General features: G+C 43.4%; 1 protein-coding gene across 8 annotated transcripts in view; it reads left to right on the top strand.

Annotated features, from left to right (window-relative positions):
- The window catches only part of Vti1a (vesicle transport through interaction with t-SNAREs 1A), a 306,273-nt gene that overhangs the window by 152,084 nt on the left and 127,880 nt on the right, over positions 1-26,309 (top strand). For 5 of the 8 annotated variants that reach the window (XM_031390720.1, XM_031390716.1, XM_031390719.1 and 2 more), the window contains 2 exons: positions 22,438-22,508; positions 23,133-23,194. In XM_031390720.1, the coding sequence (XP_031246580.1) occupies positions 22,438-22,508; positions 23,133-23,194 (133 nt within the window). Of the gene's footprint in view, positions 1-22,437; positions 22,509-23,132; positions 23,206-23,930; positions 24,364-26,309 lie in introns of those variants that run through there. The other 3 variants (XM_031390722.1, XM_031390724.1, XM_031390717.1) reach the window with 2 other exon arrangements.

Raw genomic sequence — 26,309 nt, forward strand, 5'->3', positions numbered from 1 at the left:
GCAAATGTGAAGGATTGCATTTCAAGATTCTAGTAATGTTTGTGGTCCTGGGCAATGGTTCAGTCAGTAAAGTGCTTGCCACCATGCGAGGGCTGATTCAGACCCCCGCAATGCATGTAAAAGCTGGGCTGGGTGACACAGGTCTATAATCCCAGCCAGGGCAGTCGAGGAGGTCCAAGTTAAATGAGAGAGACTGTCTCAAAAAATAGCGTATGTATTTCCACATACATATATACGTTCAAAATACATGATAGTAACATCTTATTTTAAAATATAAGGAATTGATGATTTTCATATGCTTTCATTCATGGATTTTGGTTTCATACCCATAGTATGTCATATGCTTGTACATATATGTACATACTCTAACTGTATATATGTGTTATTACATACATGTGAATCAAATGCCTACCATTTATGAAGCATAAATGGAAGTGGAAGCATAAGTGGAAGAAGCCTAGTAAAGCATCCGTACTGTGAAGAAGTTAGGGAACAGGATCCTGGCCAGTCCTTTAATAGGCAGGCATTGGTCATACAGGACTAGATGCTCCGCCAGGCTCTGGGTGGAGAGGGAAGGAGAGAACACGAGGCCTGGGGATATGTGCCACAGCGGTGGCCCAGGTAATGAATTGTTCTGAAGCCAAAGAATAGAGAAGCATTGCTATCAGAGTCATCATGAAAGGCTTCCAGGCAACAGCAACTTTGGAGCTGCATGAAAATGCATTTTCTGTACACGGAATTCTTAGAGCATGTTTCTTTTTCAATTATATTAAATTTTGAGACACATAAGCCAGTGATCTTTTATGATTTTTTAATGACGTTTGATTTTGTAAGTAAATCTTTAAAAATTCCAGCTCCACTCAAAATAATCCGAGACCATTTACTATGACTTAAAGTATTTATAAAGCAAGGTGATTATTCCTCCAGAGACCATTGTACGAAGCCCTAAGTGTGTTAGATATAAGCCAGAAGCCTGTCTCCATTGTTATATCCTGTAAGTTGGTTGGATTTTAAAAATCTTTTTTTGCTATGCTTGCTCTAGCTCTGATACTTGAAAAACATAGAAATTTCAAAAAACAAATTATTACGAAATTGTCTTTCAGTGTTCCATATACTACCAAAGACTTAGAAAATCCAGAGACAAACACAGAAGTGCTTTGCATATTAGTGTGCATGTTCCCAAAGCTGCATAGGCAGCTGAATTAGGAAAATGCTTGTAAACACTGCCTTGCTGTTGATGCAGAACAGCATGGTGAGAAAGAGGAGAAGGCATGCCCCTTTTCTCACATTTGCTGTTTCAATAGTGTAAGCTGTGGTGGCAAATGAAAAGACAATCGAATCTCAAGCGAATGGCCAGCAACGCCCTATTTCTTATGAAATATGGCAGCATAATGAATAGGAGGTAAAAAAAAAATGTCTTGGCTTTCAAGTCCATGGTTGTGATGAGATTGAGTCATAGTACATTCTGTTTGATGTCTCTGCAAAGTGTGTGCATAGTCCTCTGTGCAGAGAGCACTGGCAAAGTGTGTTCACGGTCCTCTGTGCAGAGAGCATGGGCAACCCAACACAGATGCAGCTTGTTGTGTGTGTGTGTGTGTGTGTGTGTGTGTGTGTGTGTATGTCTGTGTCTGTCTGTCTGTCTGTCTGTCTGTCTGTCTGTCTGCCTGAGTGGAATTTACGTAGAAAAATTTTAATTCTCCTAATTGCAACAGCTTCTCATACACAGGGAAAACCATCAGTCAGGTACAAAAGCAATTGCTCAGGATTTGAAGGAATTTGACAATTTTGTTGTAGTTTCTAGCCTGGCAGGTGGTAATAATGCCTATGCCAGCACTGTCAAAATATGAAAATTAAAGTGACGATGGGTTTTAATGAAATCCATTTGACAAATATAATTAAGGTGTTTTAATATGAAGTCCTGTAATAAAGACTACCGGTGGACTCCCCGAGGTCCTGACTAATTGTGTAGATTGCTTTTAAGCTTTGAATAGTTTTATTGGATAATGAACTGTTAAGAAGTGTTAGATCTTTCTTAAGCAGAATTTGGTTTGAAAAAGAAGAGGAGAGACAGGCCTGAGGTGTGGCATTTTAAACATAATTAGAGGAGAGATTTAAGTTAACATCTTTGATCTTGCTGTCAGTTTTTGATTAGAGCTGTAAATGCTTTAATCAAGTGGAGTGTAGTCATTACATTCTAACTGTTTTTTAAACTGCGAAATCACTGAGACATTGACATCAATTTTAACACATTCTGAAAATTTGCAGCAGAATTAGGTTTCTTTACTAAGTGTTTACAATAGACTATCAGATTATACTGGTACAATGGCAAAATTATCCTGCACTAAGGAATAGTCTTGTTTCCCTCTCATTGAGTGGAGCAATAAAATGCTACAACCACTCGACATGTGTTGGTATTTCTAGGAATGTATACATTGAACATGCACGCCATGAATCTGTTCTGTTAAAAAATGGATATATAAGAAAATGACCTCACATTATGCAATAACTTTTCTTTTCCCAGAGAACCATTGTTTGTGCTCATGATGGTTACCTGATATCACATTTGGTTTATAGTCCCATGCCTGGTTTTTAAGAAGCATTCAGCTAATATTTTTTTTAATGAATGAGGAATCAGCTTACCATTGCTAAGTATATGCCTTGCTTAAATTCTTCTCAAAGAATTCAGAGAGTCATAAGTAAGTGCGCTCTGAGGGAGCGGTGCATTCCTTCCCTGCCCTCTGCCTCTTATCACTCCGTTATTCATTACAGGGCACACACGGGTACATGTTTGATATCTCTGACAAGGTTCAGAGATTATCACTTAGATGATGAGTTTGGACCAGTGCTCCTTAGTAGAAACTGGCCTCTTAGGCATTTCACCCACAGTTGTAAAGTGATAGGATTATTTTAGGAAGCCATGCCCCAAGGCCATGCGTTGACTCTGGTAAGAAGTAACCCACATTAATTACAAGGCCTTGAACTTCTTGCCTTTGTATTATGTGCTACACAGGACATAATGTAAGTAGTTAAAGCAAGACAGGCCAATTAGATGATCTAATCCAGTCTGCATGGAATAAAGAGCATGTGAATTTCTCCCAGTTCTAGAGTTATCCTGGCTACCTTAACCTTACAGCCAGGAAGGCATTAGCACTGTCTCCCGGAGTCTGCTCTGCATTTAGCGCTGTCTCCCCGAGTCTGCTCTTCTCTTCATTCCTCTTTTCCTCTTGCCTGTCTTCCTCCGTCTATCTGCTTACCTATTCATCTGAGAATCATGGGATGTGTTATATGCCCAACATTGTGCAGAAAGAAAACCCCACATACCAGTAGCCTGCTGCTCGGTTAGGTGGCACCAGATGAGAAATAGACTTAAGAAGAAAGGCCTGTGTTGACATTGGGTTCCGAGGTATGGTCCATAAATGGCAGAAGGAGCTTGAGGCAGTTGGCCATATCACACCCACAGCCCGGAAGCTGAGAACAATCGAGGATGCTGCCCAGCTCCCTCCCTCTCTTAGTCCCAGCTCCCAGGCCCTGGAGGGAGGATGCTACACATCTCCATAACACCAACCCAGACAGCTCTTCAGAGGTATGACAGATCCATGGTGACTAAATCTCATCAGGGTGACAATCACAATAACCATGAACAGATAACATAAGCAGGGCTCCCGCTGCCTACAAGCCCAGCGGCTAAGAGTGCTCACTGTTCGCATGGAGGACATGGGCTCCCACGAGCGGCTGAGAGTGCTCACTGTTCGCATGGAGAACATGGTTCAGTTTCCAGCACCTGCGTGCTGACTCATACGCGTCTGTAACTATAGTTCCAGGGACACAGTGCCCTCTTTTGACCTCCCTGGGTCCCTGCACACTTGTGTCTCATATAGACTTAGATAGGCATGCACATAAAGTAAACAGATACATGAACAAATAGTTTTAAATGGTAGCAGGACAGCATCCTACAGTCTTAGTGTTCACTTTGGTTTGCATCAAACTTGATAGGTTCACTAGGAAAAACAGATGCCTTTCAACATCTGCACTGGCAAATCTTTCTGGAAATGTAACCTTTTCTGTAAATTATCCGAATGCCCATCATATGCCATACTTTTAGATCAGTGTGATAGAGATTCTCAAAAGAATCAGGAGACAGGAAGGGGGCATATATCACACTCAGATTTTAAGTTGTATCAGAGGACTTCAGCATCATTATCAGTCAGGTTAGCTTGCGTGGAGGCAAGAAGCCTGGAGAGAGAGGTGAGATGTGATTCTTGACTAGGATGCTGAGCAGGTCTGCGGAGAGCACCCTTGTGTTGCTGGTCCTACACACTTGACACTTTCTTCCACTCAGTGCTTGGATCTTGTTTTTCATGTCACTCCCTCCCATTTGGGTGTGAGCTGCAGGGTGTGTAGACCCTGCTTTGTCCTACGTGAAGTCTGCACACTGCCTGCTCTGCTGCTGGCTCTCAGGAATGTTCTGTGGACTTGGATTTCTAACCTTACCTATGAGCCAAGCTTTGCTCCCACGGGCAAGTAGTTTAACCTTTCTGGAAGAGTTTATTTTTATTATCAATGTAAATAAATAAATAAATAAATAAATAAATAAATGTAGTAAATCCATGAGATAAAATAAAGGCACCTTCCAAAGTTTCTCCTTATTTCTGTGGACATGTTATAAGGATGAGAGCTCTCCAGCCTACCCTCCAAATGAATAAAAGTGTTCCGACAGGACCGTGGCAATTTGCACTTTTGGGATAGTTGTTCACTGCTTTAAGATCATGATGAAAGCCCTGAAAGGGGGTGTGTGGGGGGTGTTCAGATGTGATCTCTTCTGAACCCATACACATAATCAGAGCCGGTCTGCTTATGAAACCATCAACACACTATTCCCCACTGCACTAGGTGTTCTTTTGAAGTCTCTCCTACCAAGCTCTGACCTCATTTCTCAAGATGTATCCACATTTCTAAGTGGGAAGTTTTGGCAAACAGAGACAGCCTCCACACGCAAACTGTTTTTGAGTGGTGCTTCCATTTAGCGCACACGGACATGAAAAAGGGGAAACACTATATCCACACCATATAGTGTTAACCAGCATTTCATTAATGATATCAGGAGGGGAGATGGGCTTCTCCATTGGTAATAAATAGATTTGTGTATTAACATTTGTGGAATATAGTAGGATCTCATGTGGAAGTACAGTGAAATATTGTCACAGTGTCTCTGCATTGAGATTACACATATGGATTGATTTGGTAATATGAGAACCGCCCCCCCCCAACAACCTTTCTCCTACACTGTAATGAAACCCAAGAGTAAACTTTTGAGAAATGACAGTCCAACATGAACATTTCATTCAGTCCTGAGGAGCGAGGTGATGCCTGTGCTGGGCTGCCCCCTTGAGACCAAAGTTTCTGAAACTTGTTGAAAGGACACAGTTTTCTGTGTTGAGTGGCAGTCCTGGGGCATAGTATACAGCTTTGTGACCGATGGCTTCCTTGCTGGGGTTCTGAGAGAAGTTCTGGGATGACTAGACACCCAAGATAGGATCAGCTATTATAAAACCATCGAGTTATGTAGAGTGAACAACACTGAAATTCACAAGAATGAAGCAGATGATTCAAAGTATCAAAATACACACATGTCCCAACCTACTAGAGAGCCGGTGATCCTGTGCTCACCCCATCCTATTCAGTTCTCTGTTTTAAAGAGTTTTGCTGTTGTTAGATTTTTTGTTTTGTTTTGTTTTGTTTTGTTTTTGATGAGGACCACAGCTTTCTATATACTAGGACGTCTTTTTACCTTTGTTGTTCAGCATTTGAGCCTCAACTTTATAATGCAGTTTCTAAAGAACGTAGCATTTTGCTTTCAAAATAAGTTTAGTAGAAAATAAAAAAAATCCTGAAATAGATTGCCTAGTTAATAGTTTCTTGGCTTGGGTGAGATGTGTAGAGGGTTCTCGTCTCAGTGTGTAGACTGTCTCCCTGTTGAATTCTTTGTTTAATCATCTACTAAGACGCTGAAGCTTGTGGCTGTGTTTGCTGTGGCTGTGAGAAATACATCATTCTTCTGTAGCTATCTGAGGTGGTTCTGCTGTTGTTTGTGAAGGTTTCAGTCACTTTCCCTGCACCTGAAAGAGAATGGGATTTGCCAGTGATAAATGGGGAAGTTGACTAGCTAACTAATAAAGATTTGTCTTAATCAAGTATGATTTGTCAGAACAGGAGCGCACTGGGGTCAGGGCGCATGCAATGAATTATACAGCATTCACAGGAGGGAAGGACCCGGCAAGAGGCCTCATAAATATGCTGCCATTACGCACTGCTAATTCGTATTCAAAGAATGCTGCACACAGCCGGTCTCAAGGCTTCTGAGCTGTTCACTAGCTTCTTGAGCTTCTGTTTGTGTGTGTGTGTGTGTGTGTGTGTGTTTAAAATGGGAAGTTTGCATTCTGTGTTGTTTTTGTCTGGGTTGCCAAGGTGAGGCAGCCCCAAACTGAACTGTTATTCCTAATTTGAAGTAGTTTATGGTGTTATTTCTTGTATTTGATTAGTTTAGTGACTGCTGCAGGCTCATCAACTCCCTGGAAATGGTGGCACTCTCATTGCAAGAAGAGACCTCAGGCACAAGTTTTGACCTCTTCTAGTACTGCCTGCATGAATTTAAATATGGCTGCAACAGAAAGCATGTCTCATCTTAAAATCGCTTACTGTTTACTGAAGTTGGGCCTACATTAGATACATAGTTGATATTGCTTCTGTTTCGTTAGGCTAACTCTCTAACCTGTTGTTCATGTTATTCTGCTTTGTTTACATAGCTAACTGCTTCAGTGGGTTGAACAGGGCTTTGCCATCCTCGTTTTATAAATGACTTCTTTCACTTGACAAGGTTATTGTTTCTCTTCTTAGGTTGAGCAGTTTTAAGTACTGGGGTGAGGCCAGATAAGCTGCTGTATGCCGCTGGAGTTTGTGCTCGTGCAGGGCTGACGAGCAGATAAAGCAGTCGTCATGTCTTTAGTCTCCTTGATGCTTAAGTCACCTGTTAGTCACTGAATGAATGAAGGTTTAGCTACACACACATATATACATACATATACGGAATATAGAGGCACCCCGGTATCTTAAATCAGATAGAAAGGAGATGGACCTCATCTCTTAATGGAACAGCCACAGTGCTGAATGATAATCTCAGTTCCTTTGGATGGAACTAAAGCGTTCCACAATAATATTGACAATAATAGTAATAATACAATAAATAATGGTAACTTTTGAAGTTGGGTATATGCTATTGCTTTCTCAAGGATGCTCCAGCTTGGCTGTTGAAGTCCTACAAAGGTCCATGAACAAGACTAGCAGCTTTTTACCAGGGTGGCACTGTTGGGAGGTAGTGGAGCCTTTATGAAGTAGTACCTGCTAGGAGCCTTGCGTGGATGTCCTACCCAGTAGGTGAGCAGTTTGCTCCATGCCTGTTCCTCACCTGGAAGACACAAGTGCTAGCTCCCACCTGGTCACAGTCTGGAAACACTAAACAGTGAGCCACACAACCTTTTTCTCTGTGTGAATTAAGTAGCTCTAGTGTTTGAGTATAGTGACAGAGAATATGGAGGGAATTAGTAGACTTTGAACAGTGTTCTTCCATGGGCCCTTCAGGAAAAAAAAAAGTTAGTAGAAACACCTGTAATCCTAGCATTTGAGTAGAAGGCTATGAGTTTGTGGCTAGCCTGGGCTATTTAGTCAAACCCTACCTCAACAACAACATCAACATGTCCACTGTATCCATCACTGCTTTGCCCAAGAAGACTTCTTCCCCAAGGCAGTACCCTGTGTCTGCCAATGTAGAAATCACCACAGTGTGACATTTACCTCTGAGATAGGCTTTGTGTGAAAGAATTCTCCTGTGATGATGAATCTTTAATTCAGCTCGACAAAAGAAAAAGCAATTCTATGAACAAGAAGCAAAGGGAGTTAGAGTGTGTCTGGGTGGTGTGTTCTTAGAATAGAGAAGCTGAAGCCTGCCGCCCCCTTGACTCCGTGAAGATAAACACAAGAAGGCACCAGCAGTGGCCCGCTCCTGTCCTCAGGACAAGGGAGACAGCTGGGCAGCCCACTTGGAAGGCTGCTGGCTTAGGTAGCTCACCTCGCCTTCCTTCCTTTCAGGTAGAAGGGATTTTCCCCCTCCCTCGACTTTAGTACAAGGTATTTGATTCATAGCCTTTAAATACTAATGCTTTCCCGAGCTTACTATTTTCCTGTTTGTTTGTCTGAGGTATAGCTCCAAATTGCTGGGTCAGATTCTGCCTTACCGAAGGCATAAGTGAGTGCCACTGGCCAAAGCCAGCTATCTGCTTAGGGCTCTGTTGTGGGTTTGGAACACTGGCCAACCTTGGGAAAGTCACTTAACCTTTCTGAGCCTCAGCGTACCTTGTCTGTAAAGAGGTTAATAATAATCTTCCTGTGGGCTATCAAGAGTCAGTGTCATAAAGCAAAGCAGACAGTAAATAACCATCAACATTAAAGTACAAATAATCCAATGGGGAATGTGCTGGTATCGCAGTGTTCTCTCACAACTGTAAGTAGTAAACGTTTACTGCATGTGCATTGAACGAATGAACTCACTTTTTACCTGCAAGGCCTTATTTAAGCCTGGGTGCCTCTCCTTTCCCCCGGGAAGCCCCATCTCAGCTTGTCCAGACTTTTGCGTACAAGTCCAGTAAAGACTTGATTCTACTGATTCCTGGTGAATCCTGTTCAAAGGTAATTAGAAATCCTTCTCAGAACTATGCCAATAATGTCACTGATGCAGCCCAATCAATTCTCTGTTGCATTTAGAAAAAATATTGGCATTGTTTCATTCTGCATTCTAGAACCCAGTGCTTGCTAAGAAGGAAAAATAGGAGCAAGCTCCTTGGGGATTTAGCAAGAGCCTCCAGCTGTGTTCCCTGTGAAGGCCTTCTGAGGAAGTGCTCGTGTTTCAGTTCCCAAAGCTACAAGATTGTTCGGTACACATCTCCTGGTGTCACCCGCTGGTGCCATCTGACCAGCTAGAGTTTCAGTGTGACTACCCAGGCCTTCTTTGATGTGATAGCATAGCATGACTTTGTGGCGAATCTTGAGCTCCTTCGTCTTTCTGGAGTAGAGTAGAAAGGGCCGTGCCCTGGGCTCAGTTGAGAGCTTTTGCTATGTGTACATCTCAAGCTGAGAACTAATGCTGACATCACGTAACTGTTAAACACCATGAAAATGTGCAGTGAAGCCACTCTCCTCCTTTCACTGTTTCCTGTGTCTTGAACTTTGTTAATAATTTCTAGATGTGGGGGAAGGTTGGAGTACCTGGTATGTGAGTGGAGGTCAGAAGACAGCTTGTGTAAGTCAGTTCTCTCCTCCCACCATGAGGTCCTCAGGTGTGGCAGCATGTGCCTTTACCTACTGAGCCATCTCACTGGCCTGAATTAGTTAATTTTTAACTCTCAGAAACTTCTCAGGCCTTCAGTGCCTAAAATATAAGATTACTCTGCCATATAGTGTTATTCAAAACTATCTCTCCCTCCCTCCCTCCCTCCCTCCCTCTCTCTCTCCCTCCTTCTCCCTCTCCCTTTCCCTCCCCTCCCCTCCCTCTCTCTCCCTGTGTGTGTATGTGTGTCTGTGAGGCTTTATAACCTTAGTTTATCAACCCTTAGAGCAGAATAATGCATTTCCGAGCATAACCCAGGGAGCAGCAATGAGCGAAGGAGCGTGCACTTGGCAGAACTACAACTTCTTAGCTTCCCTCCAAACCTACCAAGGTAGAAATTGTCAATTGGAACCCAGAGTATGCTTTGTTGCCATCAGGCCTCTTTGATTTTTTGGTGGATCTATGCATGATATGTAATCTTGAGATTTGAAGTGTCCCATAATAAAAGTCCAATGAGTGCGTCCAGAACAGAGATAAATAAAGAAATATATAAATAGCCCAGGCCAGAAGCCACAAGCAAAGAATGCAGTACAAAGGAATTAGTGTGGCTGTGGATGGGTGCAGTGAGCACATGTATGTTACTTAGCAGGAGTGATGGAAGGACTAGCTATAGGGAGGAGAACAGTGAACGGCTAAGGGCTAAATCCTCAGCCAGATTTCCAAGGACTCCAGCCAAAGAAGAATGTGTGTCAGACCATGTGGCTCACATTGTCCAATAATACAAACTGAATCATTCTCCACACCCGCGAACGCTGTTTTTAGTTAGGGAAGGGCAATACGGTGGTAGCTTTGAGGGAGACAACCTAAGAACTGTGAATCTCATTCTTAGAATTAACCTCAATAAGCACTATGAAAACACTTCTTGTTCCCTAGTTGCTTTTTGTTTATTTTTTATTTTAAGGGTGTGTGTGTGTGTGTGTGTGCACATGTGTGCACAAGCACACTCGCATGCACAGGGTGCTATTGAGGCTGAAGGTGAACAATCAAATGTGGTTGACTTCCTCAGTTTCTCTCCACTTTGTTGAGACTGAACCTACAGCTCACGGACTGGACAGAGTAGCCACTGTGGGAAGTGAGCTCTAGGGACCTTCTTGTCTCCGCAGACCACCTCTACACCTGCATCCATACTAGGGTTGCGGACTAAGACTGCATACCTGCTCTTATATGCACGCTGGGCATTTGAACTCTGCTCCTCTTGCCCAAATAGCGAGCATGTTACTGAGCTTTGTCCCAGCCCATTTCTCATCTGTTGCGTAAATCTTACCAGTGCCAAAGACCAAAAACAGTGTCTGGATTAGAGCTACATGTGATGAGCTAGAGACTGTTGAAGAATTGAGGCCAGTAGGCCACAGCAAAGAGTTTCCCGTGGTTTATGAAAAGCTATCCACACTGCTTGGGATGCCTGATTTAGTCACCCTCGTGTAAGAGCCTCACAACTCCGCAGTGTCTCACAGTGGCACAGTGCAGCCAGATGAGGCCCTCTCCTGGGACCTTCAAAATTCAGCCTTGTCAGCCTTTTGAAGCAAGTAGATGCAGAAAATCCAAGATGAAAACATTCCTTGGAAGCTAAGAAGTGAAGGGTTGACAAAATTAGCAATTGTCAAGCTCCTGTTGTCAGCTGAGAAAAAATAGCAGGTACCATAGATCCAGAATAGCAGAGAGGTCCTGTCCCCAGGAACAACTGTGGTCAATTGAAGTCAATTGTCTGAAGCATTTTAAGGAGTTTGTTCCAGGGTACTGTGATTGATTCGATTGGTGATGTCTGTCAGGCATTTGGAATTAAGAAGTGATAGCTTGTATGATAATGTATTTGCTGACCTTATTCTCAGAAGCAATAATACCTTGGTGGAAAGATAAAGAAACTGATTCATCCATTAATTTTTGTTTTCAAACATTGATCATTTGTCTGATTTGTAAGCCACATTTAATTCCAGTCTTCTCACGTCCTGTCTGACACGATGTCCTGGCTGGTCTTCTTCAGTGTCTAGCATCCTGTAGGCCAATGCTGGTCTTCAGTGTCTAGCATCCTGTAGGCAATGCTGGTCTTCAGTGTCTAGCAATCATCCTGTAGGCAATGCTGGTCTTCAGTGTCTAGCAATCATCCTGCAGGCAATGCTGGTCTTTTTCAGTGTCTAACAATCATCCTGTAGGCAATGCTGGTCTTCAGTATCTAGCAATCATCCTGTAGTCAATGCTGGTCTTCTTCAGTGTCTAGCAATCATCCTGTAGGCAATGCTGGTCTTCAGTGTCTAGCAATCATCCTGTAGGTAATGCTGGTCTTCAGTGTCTAGCAATCATCCTGTAGGCAATGCTGGTCTTCAGTGTCTGTCAATCATCCTGTAGGCCAATGCTTGTGTTTCTTAATGCTGGAGTTCAGCAACATTAATATATGAGATGCACTTTCTGTTGTGTCATTGTCTTTATTTCTTCAGGCTTGACAACATCTCTCACTTGTTTAGTCTACATATGCTTTTTCCTCTCACTTCAGTCTGAGTAGCTTCTTGCTTTCTGTGAATATTTTAACTTCTAAATCTATGTAAACATTTCTCCAGTTGGAGTGAAAAATAAAAACTGTATTTTAAAACTATTATTTTACATGATAAATATGGATACCTGTATCTAAATATATAACATATATTATATAATGGTAACTTCAGGTTGAGTAGTAAATGTTTTGTATAATCAAAAATATACCTGTAACCCCCTTACTTCACACCATGTGAAGTCAACATGGGTCAGAACATACGGTATAAGAACTAAATTATGAGAGACAGCGCAGCAATAAAGAACACTGGATGTTCTTCCAGAGGACCAGGTTCAAATCCCAACACCCACATGGGATCTCACAACTGTGTGTAACTCCAAGATCTGATACCCTCATTCAGACATGTAGACAAAACACCAATGCACAGAAAATAAAAAACAAATAATTTTTTAAAAAAATTTTAAAGTGGAAAAAAAGAACTAAACTATAAAACTCTCAGAAGAAAATGGAGAGATAGATCTTGAAATCCTGATGATGGCAGCGAACCCTTGGTTATAACACCCACAATACAGACACCAAACAGAAACGGAGACAAATCAGATGGTGACCAACTTACAAGACAACAGAAAGTGAAAAAGTGTTCACACAAAACACATCTGATAAGGGTCTAGTTTCTAGAATATATATAAGTAGCTCTTACCATTCAAGAACAAGAAGACAACCCAGTGCCTTAAATGGACCAATAGACCTACAAATGGCTGGTAATCACATCAGAAGGTCTTTGACTACTACCATCAGGAGTGCTCATGTCAGAACTACAGTGACTCCCCTCGCCCCTTACCCCCTCTCCCCCAACCCCCTCTCCCCTCACCTCCTCTCCCCTCACCCTCGCTCCCCAGGCTGGAGTGTAATCACACCTGTGCCAAGGCCCAAAGAGGAACTGGAGCTCCTGTGTGTTGCTGGTCACATTATAAAATGATATAGCTGTTGTGCAAACAATTTTCCAAACCTCAAAACATTAAACACTGAATTGCCCCATAATCCTGCTGTCTGCTTGTAGACCCATAGCTGGCAGATCTGACAGGAACTACTCAGACAGATACTTACGCGCACACACTTGTACGCACACACACAAACATGTGAATGGTCCATGCCTGTGCCTTCCTCACTCACTTCCTCGTTTCTCTTGTTTTCTGGGATAGGGTTTCTCAAGGAACCTTGTCTCAAGCTGGTCATTGTGTACCTCCACTGGCTGGCAGCAAGGCCCTGGATTCCCAGTCCTGGGGTCAGAACTGTGTGCTGTCACACCCTGCTTCTTACACTGTGTGGAGATCTCAGGGCAGCCCCATGTTTGCAGAGCACGTGCTGTCCTCCCTGCACCGACTCCCCTCATCCCCACTGCTGCTTCTGCTCTGATGAGCAGGGGGTGGAAGGGTCGATCAGATGCCTCTACTGTGGTTATTTTTGCCTGTACGAGAATCCATTCCTTGTTTCTTAAAAGAACAAAAATATGTCCACCTCAAAAAGTTAAAGTCGGAACCCTATTCCTTCCACGATGTTCTGCTTGATGTATAATTTGCAGGAAACAGAAAGTTAGTATTTATCAATAACATTGTAATTCTTTCATGGGGATGATGGAGTCCTGGAGAACGTGGTTGACCCCATACTTCTGTTGGCAAAGTTGTGCACAGGCTTGTCTTGGATAGTTAGTGCTTTTATTGTATGTGTTAGGCTGTGATATGTTTTGAATAGAGGAATTCTGATGCTTTCCTGAATTTTAACTGCAAAGCTCACTGGCCCAGCAGTCAGAGACATGACATGTGTTTGCAGCTCTGTCAGTAGTTAACAGTATGACCCAGGTGACGGCCACCCCACAAGTAAACCCTTTCCGCATCTCCTGTGGTCATTTGTGCAATTATATTTTTTTCTAAAATATTTGTGATTCTGTTATAAGTGTATAGAAGATACCTTGGATATATTCCAAATTCATAAATTTCTTGAGGCCTGCATGCCTTGGCCTGCCTCCTGTGGTGCCACACACACTAAGAGGAGTGAGACAGGGCCTTGTCTCTGAGGAGCTTTCAGGTACAATGGGAAGGGACGCAAGCTCAGATTCTCTTAGCCAGACAGGAAGCACAGAAGAGAATGTGGGATGGGGAGGAGGTAGCAAACTGGGCCTGGCCAGGCTCCTCGGTCCAGGCACTACTTCTCAGTCCTAGCTTGGGTCTGTGAGGAACATGAAAACTCAGTGTTGCCTGATAGTTTACATTTCCAAAGAAGCTGAAAGTCTTTTAATTTTTCCCCTATAAACTCTACCATTAAAAAATTCATTGATGGGGGAGATAGCTCAGTGTTCAAAGCACTGAAATGTGCACTTGAGTTTAGATCTCCAGGACCCACATAAAGCCAGGAATGGCCGTGTACATTACTAGTCCCAGCATTCCTAGAATAAGATGGGAAACAAGACAGGAAAACCCTCCAGCTCCTGGCTGGCTAGCTTGACATGCACAGTGGCAAAGCAGAGACCCTGTTTCAAGCAATGCGGATGGGAGAGCTGATGCCTAAGGTTGTCCTCTGACCTCTACGTACTTGCCGTGGGACGCAAATGCTCATTCATATACACAGCCTCACACATACACTGTTGTTGCCACCAGTCAGTTGAAAAATGCTTAAAACAGTATTTGATTTAAAAAGAAAACGGGTGCTAGCCAGGCAGCGACTTCTTGAGTAAGCAGATGGTTAGAGTCAGGCATAAGCAGTGGCAGAAATGTGTTCAGGGGTCACTGGAGGACAGGAAGTAATTGACTCAGCCCACAATGATCTCTAAAAAGGCCTTCTAATTACTTCGCAGTCAGTTGTCAGGCACTTTTGCAGCACTTTAGGGTTTTGTTTTGTTTTGTTTTGTTCTATTGGGGTTTGTTGGGTATGGTTTTTTTCTTTTTTGTTTTTAGAATGAGTAATTCATTCACCCTGGAAAGCTGGATGACACTGAACACGCTAAGTAAACACATATTGGGTGAATTCCACATGTGAGCCTTTGGAATGTTTTGACAGCTTCCCATTCAGGTTTTCTGTCCTCATCTCCTGCCTTTTATGTTCTTTATTGAATTGCAAGAAGAAGGAGTGTCCTTCCCTCTGTCCTAGTCTTGGTTCACCAAATAGAGCCCATTCACTCTTATTTTTGAATGGAGCTGTAATTAACATTGTTGCTTTTGTTTAACAACCTCAATTTACATAGTACCTGCTCCTTCCAGTTCATAGTTATTGGGAGGACAGCTCCACTGACTGAGGTCTCTGGGCCCTGGGAATAGTTATCTGTTAATTATCTGCAGGAAGCTAGTAACTAAGGGGAGGTTCTGCTACTATGACTTTGATAAAAGTAACACTAATGATTTTTTTAATTGCTTAATGATAGACGTGATCATCTTAAAGCAAAGTAGAATACACATACACTCAGCTGCTATAGAGGGAATGGGCAAGCATAATCGCCTTAAAATCTGTGTATGTGAGTACGCACACGTACATGTGAACACACACATGCACTTGCTTACACACTGGTTTGCTGTTTCTCTAGGTGTGCATCGTATATCCATGGTCCTGACTCTGCATAAGCAACTAATTGCTTATGCGTTGTGCCTAGAGTTGTTATTTCCTAATATTTCAGAGTCAGATCATGCAGTCTGACCTCATTTTACTCCACAGAAAACTATTCTCAGAGAAGTGTTTCCCTAAAGTTAACTCAAGAGACATACTTCTTTTGGGACTGTCTTAAAGCCAACTGGCAGAGAGAGGTCAGTCTGGAGAGGGCGTAGCCATGCAGTAACCATCCCGGACCACAGTTGTCACTGCGCACCTGTAGCCTTTGAGCACTTGAAGCATGAATAATGCCACCGAGGAACTGAATATTTAATTTAATTTATATCATCCCATCTGTCTTTTCAGTTCTGTCTTAGACTAAGAAACACAAGAATCACAATTTCCATTCCTAAATTAGATTTAATACATAAGCAAAGAGCTCATGGGGAGTACAGCCCTCCCTTTGTTCTCCCCGACCCCTCACAGATACCCAACATCTGTGGAGTACTCATGTGGGGTATAGAATATGGTTCAGTGCTCACATGTGACCTTCACACACCCTCCCTCTACTTAGGGTCAGCTCTGTCTGGCTATCCTTGGTACAGCATGAATGCTGTGTGGGTGCTTGTCACGTTGTATCATTTAGGGGACTAGGACTAGACAGGGGTTGGACAGGTTCAAGATTAACACAAATGTAACTCCGTCTGAGTACTTTTCATCCTCAGGTTCAGAACCTGAGTGAGTGCCTCTCTCTGCCTCTCTCTGCCTCTCTCACATTTGTAGTTGGCACTGTGTGTATCGCTTCTGCATATGCTTTTATGCTGTTATTTTATTTTCAACAGACCATTGTTTTGGAGGAATATAATGGGAAAAATATCTTCTATTTATACATGGTTTTCCCATCTCTGCTGCTCATCATTCTTTTCTGCACATCCTAGTTTCCATCTGGTATCACTTTTGTTCAGCCTAAAGAACGTTCTCTAACAATTTCCATAACTTCCTTCTGAGGAACAATTTTCTAACTTACTTAGTTGTCAGAAAATTTGGTTTCTTTGAGAAAGGCAAAAGTAGGCAAATCGCTATAAGTTCAAGGCCAGCCTGGTCTACACAGTGAGTTCCAGGCTACCCAGGGCTACACAATGAGACCCTGTTTCCCAAACAAGGGAGAGAGGTGGGGAAGAAGGAGGCAGGGAGAGAGTGATGGAAGAAAATAATGTTTAGGAGTTAGTGAAGCGCTTACTGTGTAAACATATGGACCTGAGATCAGATTCCCAGCACCCATGTGGGAATGGGCATTGTGGGAGGCACCTGTAATCTTGTTGCTAGGAAGGTGACAACAGGAGGGTCCAGGGACTTCCTGACACTTGCAGTCAGTCTAGCCACCTTTCAAGACCCAGGGGCAGCCCCTGCCCACCCCCCCCCATGTCAAAAGTAGGATGGCAAACAACTGAGGAAGACACTGACTTCAAACTCTTGTTCTGTGAACACATGTTGTACATGTACACACACGCATCCACACACACACATGCACACGCGCACGCACACACACATGCACGCACACACTCGCACACATACATGGACACGCACACACGCGCGCACACACGCGCACATGCACACGCACACACACATACACGGACACGCACCCACACGCATGCACACACGCACCCACACACGCGCACACATGTACACACACGCCTCACTTTACATTTTTGCTAGATGAAGGCTACTAGAGTGTTTTGGGGATTTTGTTGTTTTGCTTTTTTCCTGTTTCAGCAATTTGGAATGTTGTTCTATTTTCTTCATTTTTTTTTGACAAAACTTTAACCTTTGTCCTTCTGGGTAGCCTCCAGGTTGTTCGTGCCTGTGCGTGCATACGTGCATGTGTGCTGTGTGCATGTGTTCATGTTCCCTCTAGATATCTTTATTTCCCTTTAGTTTTGAGAAACTTGACTACAACTAGTTATAGTTTCTATAAATTTACTTTCCTCTAATCAGTTCAACTTCTTTGATCTTTAGTTGATTTTTAAAATGCAGGTTGGGAAGTTTGGGCTATTCTTTCTTTCATTTTCTCTAATCTCTGTTTTGGAAGAGCCATCTAATGACGTGCGAAGAGGCCTGTTCTAAGTGTCTGCCAGTGTTGCTGCTGAGCTAGCTGTGTGTCCTGTGCACTTCACTCACACAGTCGGACCATTCTGCTAACCCATCGTTAGGCGTCTTCCGTTTGCTCTGCGCTCGGTTAACCTCCGAGGCTGTTTCTTCACACTCTGGAATCCCACTTTGCCCCTCGAGTTTCTTCTTAACTCCCGAAAACCCATTTCTTCTCTGATCACCTCCAAAACTCTGTCTGGTAAACTCTCTTGGTGTGCTTGCATCCGTGACACTTTCTCTTAACTCTTCTCTCTTCCTGCCTGTCTTGTACATGAAGCAGTACCGGTACTGGCATATAAACTGCTGGGTGTGTTTACCTCTGACAGCATCATGCTGTGCTGTGCCTGGACCATGGCGCAGTCCGTCTTCCAGAATCCAAGTGGAGGTGCTGCTGAGCTGAAGCTCCTGTCAGACAGGCTTTATCTGTGGCTGCTATGTTCCTGACCTGTGCTGCTCATGCAGCTTTAAGAGAAAAGATGGCTCTCCAGGCATGGTGGAGCACCTGTAATCACAGCTCTGAGGGACTGAGATAGAAGGATAGGTACATTTTAGTTTGAGGCAATCCTAAACTACATACCATGTCTTTGTCTAAAAAAATTAAACAAACAAACAAATAAATGCTTAGCCTTTGATCTGAGCACGGGTTGAGGTGTAGTTTCAGGTGTGTTGTGGCCACACCAAGACAGACTTGTCTCTAATAGTGTGTTGAATACAAGCACTATAATGATATGTGGGAATTCTCTCCCAGCCTGGCCTCCTCTAGTGCGTCTTTCTTGCTGCATATAGATATTGAGGGGAAATGATCAGCTCAAGCAGCTTGAACTGCAGCATAGTGCTCAGCTATAGTGCACTGTACTCTAAAAGTCTCTATGGTCATTTGATCTGCCTGGCTTCCCTCTTGTCTCTAACAGCAGTACTCAGACTAATCACTTTCCCTAGCAAAGAGTTACTCACACTCTCTCTTGTACAAAGGGCTTGGATCTCTAGAATTCACCAGAGCTTTATTGCATCTCCTGCACTTGTCTTCTCCCAGAGTTTAGCAGTTCTTGTGTCTGGCTTTCCTTGTTTCCCTGGAAGGGGTCCTGAATTCGGGCACTTCCTCCATCTCAGTAGAAACCGAAGCCCTTCACGTCTTAAGTCTCAAGTGAAAAGAGATGGTAAAAGAAAAGAAAACCAAATCAAACTAGACAACTAACCAAACAACACCTTCCCTGAGTCAGGAACTCCAAGGAGTCTTCAGTACTGAGTGGAAGCCTTGAGCCTGGGCACAGGAGCAGACCCATTGTCCAAGGGCACATTCCAAATGAGAGACAGATCTGCGACACTGTGTATACCCCTTTGCTTTCTAAAGTAGCATGCTTTCTCCCCAACGTTAGACTCAGTAGCCAGAAGTTCCCCAGTCCCCTGTCCCAAATGGAGATGGTTGGTAAGAATCATGCGTTCACCTTCTGGGCAGTCTCTGCAGTCCGTGAATCACATGTTTCACCATGGCTGTTAAACAGCTCTGCTGTGCACTTCTGTACATATGCGCCCACAGACGTAAGTAACAGCTGGGGCTCTGTGGATGCCTCTCACTGCTCCTGGGGTGCCTCTCACTGCTCCTGGGGTGCCTCTCACTGCTCCTGGGTTGCTAATGGAGTTTTCCAGTGTCAGGAAATAACTTTGTCTCCTCTTGGCAATTTAAAGAAGACTTAACTGGCTTCCTTTACTTTTAAAAATAATTTTCTGGAAACCACATCCTTAACAAAGGTTGTAAAAAGAAAGTTAAGTACAGTTGTGCTTGGGACTAATCAGTACCTTCTGGAGAGTGTATGGCTCATAACATAATGGCTAAAATTTAAAAATATATATATTTTGAACTTATCAAATGGAACATTTTGTGCTGAATTAGATTCGAGGCACTGTTTTCTTCAGCTACATTTGTAGTATGATGTAACCTTCAGTCACATCTAACTGTTCATAGGGAATATTTTAATTCATCCATTTCTGAAGTACAGGTCTAGTTTCTTTTATGGACTCCCTTGTGTTTGCCTCATGATGGATGTACACAGCTTGTCAAATGTTATTGTTACTTTATGAATGAAGAGACTTGATGCTCTCTGAGCTCTGCACTCCTCAGTCCAGATCTTATCTACATGGAGATGCCAGGCTGGTCCTGCAGGAAGGGTCTAGCTGGATTTGTGGTTCCTTGTTTCCTTCTTAGTTCCGAGCAGAGACAGGAAAGCACTGAATGCCTATTGTACACTCTGCAAAAGGATGAGGAGGACACACAGTGCTACCAAAGACCCCTTGCAAGGGCTGTGGGCTGACTCCATGATTGATTCTGTGTAATTGTAAAAACAATTCATTTTACATGTCCGAGTGCTATATCCCCAGGACGAGTCCCAAGATCTCTGTAGAGAGGACGGAAGGGCAGGAAAGAAGTCTTCCTCCCAGGAATTCATTCATCACGTCTTGCTGACATGCAGAAATCAGTTTTACTGTGCACTTCCCATTGTTTCCTAACCTCAAGATGTTTAATGGTCAGAAGGATGCTATTTATGAACTGTACATGTCTCAAACTGCACTGTAAGTGCATTGCAGCTGTTCCTACCAAAGACCTCAAGACAGTTTAAGAAACTGAGGAATGTAGACGTGGCATGTCACAGTTGCCATGGTTTCCTGTCTGTGCACTTTAATTCTTCCTTTCAAATAATATTTATTAGCTTTACTTTACGTGTGCAAGTATTGTGTCCGTATGCATGTCTGTGCGCCACATGCAAGCCTGGTGCCCTCTGATCCATGGGACAGGTTACAGGTAAACGGCTGTAAGCTGCCACATGAGTGTTGGAAACTGACCTCCTGGAAGAGCACGCAGTGACCTAACACTGAGCCATCTCATAAGCCCTCTCGAATGCTTCACTAGTGTTGTTGATGAGTGCATTTATCTTAAATTATTTAAGAAAAATCAAACTAACCATCTTATAATGTCCCTAAATATCTAATACTATCTGGCAAATGACTGTATTAAAAGCAATCTCCTCTGATGTTCTTTGTTTGACACACAAGTTTTACTCTCTTTGTGTCTTGTCCATAAAAGTTATCATTTCTAATCTAGCTGTCTGGGATTTTCTTTACTGATGTATTAAAATATAAGATAGCAGCTAAGAAATCACATCCCACCCAGAAGCAAGAAGTTTGTGGGTGTGGCTTGCGAGTCCAGGAACGGCTCTGACACTTGACCACCTGGTCCATTCGTTCCTTGAGTAGGAGGACTATAGGTCAGTTCAGAGGAGAGTTTTCCCCCAGAGACCCAATGGGCTCTCGAGAGTCCTGCAGCTCCTCTCCAGCCTTGCTTCTCCAGGCTGAGTAGAAGAGCAGAGCAGGAACCATAAACCTTGCGAGACTTCATTTTACTTTATCTCATTCTTTCATTTCTTCATTTCTTCCATAATTACTAACTGAGGTGTTAGACATAGTAACAGTAATCTCTTCCATTTGTTTGAAATCATGGGTTACTATATGGTCTGTTTTGATAGGAAGTAATAGTGTTTTCCTGAAATAATGATTTGTGGTACTCATACATATCATAGAGTTTTATTGCAAATTAATTACAATTGTTATGTTTTAATGATCACAGGAATTTAGAGTAATAGAAACCATATGGCAGAGTGGAGTATTTCTAATAGTCTCACAGAGAGCCAGGATGAAGGATGCTCAGGTTCGGTTGCCTCCCGCACCATTCTTCCTTTGGTCACTAGGAGCCCTGTGTGCTACACAGCTGTGCTTCAAGGATAAACTGAATGAGCTCAATGGCAAAGAGTTGAAATATATCTAAGAAGAAATACTTGATGTTTAAAACCATGGGCTAGGAAGGCATTCTCAGGCCGCGAAAGTGTGAGGGGTACATGTGCAACAGTGTATCCGAGCAGCTATGGTGCCCAGTCCTAACAAAGTCAAGTCAAGGTTCTTTCTTTGTAAGATAGGCACCTCCTGGTGACAATGAATGGGACTAGGGGAAAAAATCATTCAAACAGCTGTATATTCGCAAGATTGGGTCACATGTAGTGTCTTGTTAAATGTCTGTAGTCAGAGGAGAGACTGCCCAGGGTCATCCAAGCAAATGACAGCATGGTGTCGGGAAACCCCCATTGCAGTCAGCAGTGTGGCTTTAACAAACACACTGAGTGGTGTTTGGTTCTAAGAATTTGGAAGTTGAAGTATCCCTCACCTGATTCGACTCAAGAATCTACAGCAGCTAATAGCACATAAAAGAGCTCTTGCCTCCACTCTACTGGAGGCAAAGAGATTGTCCCACTACCAGTAAATGCTGTAGGTGAGAAAAGTAAGAATTCAGTTCATTGAAATCACAGTTGTTCTAAATAGCTAGTGACTTACGTCAGTAAACAGGGCTGTAAGAGAGGGCAGGACCCCTCCAAGTTACTCTCGGAGTATAAAAGCAAAGGCTGTGCACCTCAGTGGTGAAGTAATTCATCAGTACACTTAGGCCCTCCATCTCGCTAGGAATTTCCCGGAGTGACCTTGGACAAGTCACATCACCCCTAAGTCATTGATACCATGTTGGCTACAGTCTGCTTCTTGGATTTTAAATGGCGTCCAGTCATCTGCAAGACAGGAAATTTATCAGATACTGTATTTTTCAAATACATTAATTAAAACTTATCTGGTATGTAAGGTATACCTCTTTGATTTGGTTCTATATCTGCGATCATTCTAGTACTTCTGGGGGGGTGTTGAGTGGTCTCCATGCACTCAAGATAACATTCCTTACATTGTCTCTTCTTTTACATAGAGCAAATCGGCCAAGAGATGTTGGAAAACCTGAGTCACGACAGAGAAAAGATACAGCGGGCACGTGAACGGGTGAGTGTGAGGCATCCTGTCATTTACACGTTCATAAAAGAGAAGGCAGAGACAAGAGGCCATTGGGACGGACACAAGGCAGTGACAGCATAGCCATGAAGATGTGTGTCTCAGGACAGTATGGTAGGTGGCCAAGTGCAGGAAGAGAAAGCAAGGACTTAAGATAAAGGAAAGAGCAGCCGGCCCTCTCCTCATCTCAGAATGCCCCCGAGGAAAATTTAACTCCGTGACTACGAAAAGAAAGCCACTGAGGGAGATTTTGGAGTGTATCCATCTTTCAGAACAAAGATTTTGATTATACTGACCCTCACCTTCCTCTACTTCATTTCATCTCCATTTATATTTTTTAAGACTGTACATACTCATATATTAAAGATTAATTACCACAGGAATGTGAAGCCCTGTCTGTGTGTGAGGCATTTGTTTTTAAATCTGGTTCAACTATCCATCTTGAAGCTCCTGGAATCCCCTCATGTAGTCTTTAGTCTCAGGAACCGTGAGTCTGCTTGTGTGTGGCCTCTCACTGCTTGGCTTTTCTCCTGTGGAACGCAGTTATCCTTCAGCAGGTGCTTCAGAGTCATCTGATCCCATTCTCTTTGCTTCCACCATGCTTTTCCCACGTAGCTTCGGGAAACAGATGCAAACTTGGGGAAGAGCTCCCGGATTCTGACGGGGATGTTGCGAAGGTAAGAGCCAGGTAGGGAGTGATCTGATTTTCTCTCTTCCTAACTCTGTTTTCCTCCCACTGGGACTGAGTCTTCTCACTAAGGCTGCTGGGATTCTGCCCCTCCCTCCTAGGCTGGGTCAACACCCTTTAGAAATAGCAGAGCACTGATGTTAACCCTTTTTTGTCAGAGACATATAGTGGGTTATTCAGATTAGAGACAAGGCTTGAGCTGAGGGGCCTACCTCAAGCTATGGAAAAAAAAATACTTTAGACAAGAAGCATTTTTCTATAGCCTGAGGAAGGCCCATGGCAAGAGCATGCTGGCTTTCCTCTCACTTGTGATGGAGGGAGTGCAGGCCTGCCATCATCCGGAGAACGCTGGGTACCTGGTCTGCTCTTTGTTTCATTGCTGAGAAGTCTGCTCGGTAAATGGCGTGACTCAGGTAGATGTTTAACACTGATAAGAATGTCGCAGGTATCAGAGCAAGCTGAATCCACGTGTGCCCACGACAAATATTTTAAGTACTGCATGTGTGACTAAGCTTTGACTGATGGGAAAGTATTCGGAAGAATTTAAAATGGTAAATGCATGAAGATGGGTCATAGTCTAAGTCTGTGCTACACCTATTTTACACTAATGCTCTAAAGAGGAAAAAGACTGGTTACCATGGTCATACAGCATAGAACTGTGGGTGGCTAGATGGACCCCAAGTGTTGAGAGTGAGCACAGGAAGAGCAAACTCTCCTTTTCACAGCCGTATAATACAGATGAAGCCCTCTCTGCATGCACATCCATGCCAGGAACATGCTAAAAGTTTACTGTGTAAGACCCAACTTAACTGTTACTTGTTGGGGCTGCTGTGATTTCTCCATGACCCCATTGCGGAGAGCCGGCAGTTCCCAGCATGCTACCAAGCCAGTGTGGAGGCGCCATCCCAACTCAGAAACAAAAACCTGCATGGCCCCTGCTTTAAGAGCAGTGCATAAATGGCCTAAGAAAGACTCAGAGTCCAAAGAGAAGAGCACTAGCAGCTGGAGGAATGCATCAGTGCCTAAAGACAATAAAAAGGAAGAGAGCTGCACCTCCTGCCTCCCTGGGAGGCCCCTGCGATATGAGCTGTAACGAGCCTTCTGCATATGTCTCCATTTTGTCAAATCTCATTAAAGAGTCCTCCTGCTTTCTGTCGATTGAGCTGTCCAGAAATCATTCATCATTTTTAGTGTAAAAAAAAATCATGTGGTTATTTAAATAGTATCATATTAATGTTAAAGTTCAGCTGTCACTTCATGGTATGGCTTAATCAGATGTAGCATTTAGGAAAAATAGTTTATTCTGGCTCTTGGTAGCTTTCAGGTTGGCAGATTCAAATAAGGATTTATGGCTTTCTAAACCCATGTGCTTCTACCCACGTTTCTGCTTGATGTACCTCACCCTTGGTACAGGACACTGCAGACAGTTGTCTCAACAGATAGAGCATCCTTTCATATGTTGTTTGAATAAATTTGCAAGTCATTTAGAGAGGGTGGGAACCCCAACCACTTCTGCAGCCTTTGGGCTTTCTGGAGGGAAATCACAGCGCCAAGGTGGCTTCCTGAGGGTTGCCATCCACTTGGGCTTCCCTTTGTATGCGAGAGCACTTTGCCACCTCCTTTCAGGATGTGTCTAGGGCTGTCCTTTCTCAACCTCGCAGTCACGACCCCCCCTTTGATGGTCACATATCAGATATTTATGCTACAATTCATAAGAGTAACAAGATCACAGTTATGAAGCATAAAAGTACATAATTTCATGGTTGGGGTCACTACAACATGAGGAGCTGCATTCGAGGGTCACAGCATTCGGACCATTGAGAACCACTGAAGGTCTAAAGGAAGTGCAGAGATAAAACCCCTCAGATGGACAGCACCTGCTGTACCTGAGCCAAGGGTGCCCGAAGATCCTCTGGTGTTGCACATAGGACAGTGTGTTCCGCTAGACACCGCTGGCATGCAGATATCTGCGAAGACACCATGAGAAGCCCCTCCAGTCACTGCTATAACTCAGGCATTAGGAGCAGCACCTCCACTCAGAGCTATGACTCAGGCATTAGGAGCCAAGTGCAGGGTGGTGGCTTAGGTTTTTGTTTCTAGTTACTATCCCACATGTCAAACAGTAGATTTCTGCTTGAGGAAATGCAAACATTTTTCCAGCTACTTCATTATTTGGGACTTATTTCCCAAAAGTGAGTCTCTCAGGGGATGGGCTCAGTGGTCATTTGCGGACCACAGCCTTTCTCCCTCAGGCCCTTGCTGGTGCTCGGTCTTCCCTTCCATCCCCGGCTCACACGGCAATCGCTGCCCAGCACTGAGGGAGGGAACTGCAAAACCTACACTGGACATCCCTTGTCCATACTGACACTGTGCATCGCAGCCTCATCTCTCGGCAACAGGTACTTCTGACAGAGAGTAGAAGCTGAGCTCAGTTCATCTTCACAGATGCCTTAAGGAAGACAATGGCTTTGAATCATGCGTTTACCTATGAATGAATAAGCCCGTTGATTTTTATATGATAAACTCTGTGAAACAAACACAAATACAAACCAGAGAATTCTAATAAAGAAAGATTCCTGGTTGTTTTAGCTTTTGTTTTTAAATCCATAATCTGTGCCAGCTTACTTTGCAATGGCTAGTCTGCCATGAAGACAGGAGGACCCACGTGTATCTTTACCAAAGGCTGTGCCTGTGTCTACTTAGTCATCTATGAGAGTGACCAAATAAGTAAGCGACGGCGTTTATAGGACCCAGCGCCTCTAACCCCCCCCCATGCCTCTCAGCCCTCTGTTAGCTTCCTTCCTCCCTCATGTTCCTCTCTTTTCTTCCCCCTTTTCCCCTACTTATTCATGTCTTCAGTAAATATTTAATGTCTATGTGCACAGCCCAGGGATCAGGAAATACAAACACATCTTTCTTTGCTTTTATGGTGTTTCGGTGTACAGAGAATATGTACACTAAAATAAACCCTAGAAATTCCTCATTCTCAGGGAAACCGCCTGGCCTCCACCTCTGACTCTTCCTTGTGGATTCCTAAGAGGACTCCAGAAGCACCAACAGCTAGGAAGAGATAAATTAGGGAAATAAATTACAGTTTGTTTAAT

Source organism: Mastomys coucha, unplaced genomic scaffold, assembly GCF_008632895.1.
Source record: "Mastomys coucha isolate ucsf_1 unplaced genomic scaffold, UCSF_Mcou_1 pScaffold21, whole genome shotgun sequence".
Taxonomy (NCBI): domain Eukaryota; kingdom Metazoa; phylum Chordata; class Mammalia; order Rodentia; family Muridae; genus Mastomys; species Mastomys coucha.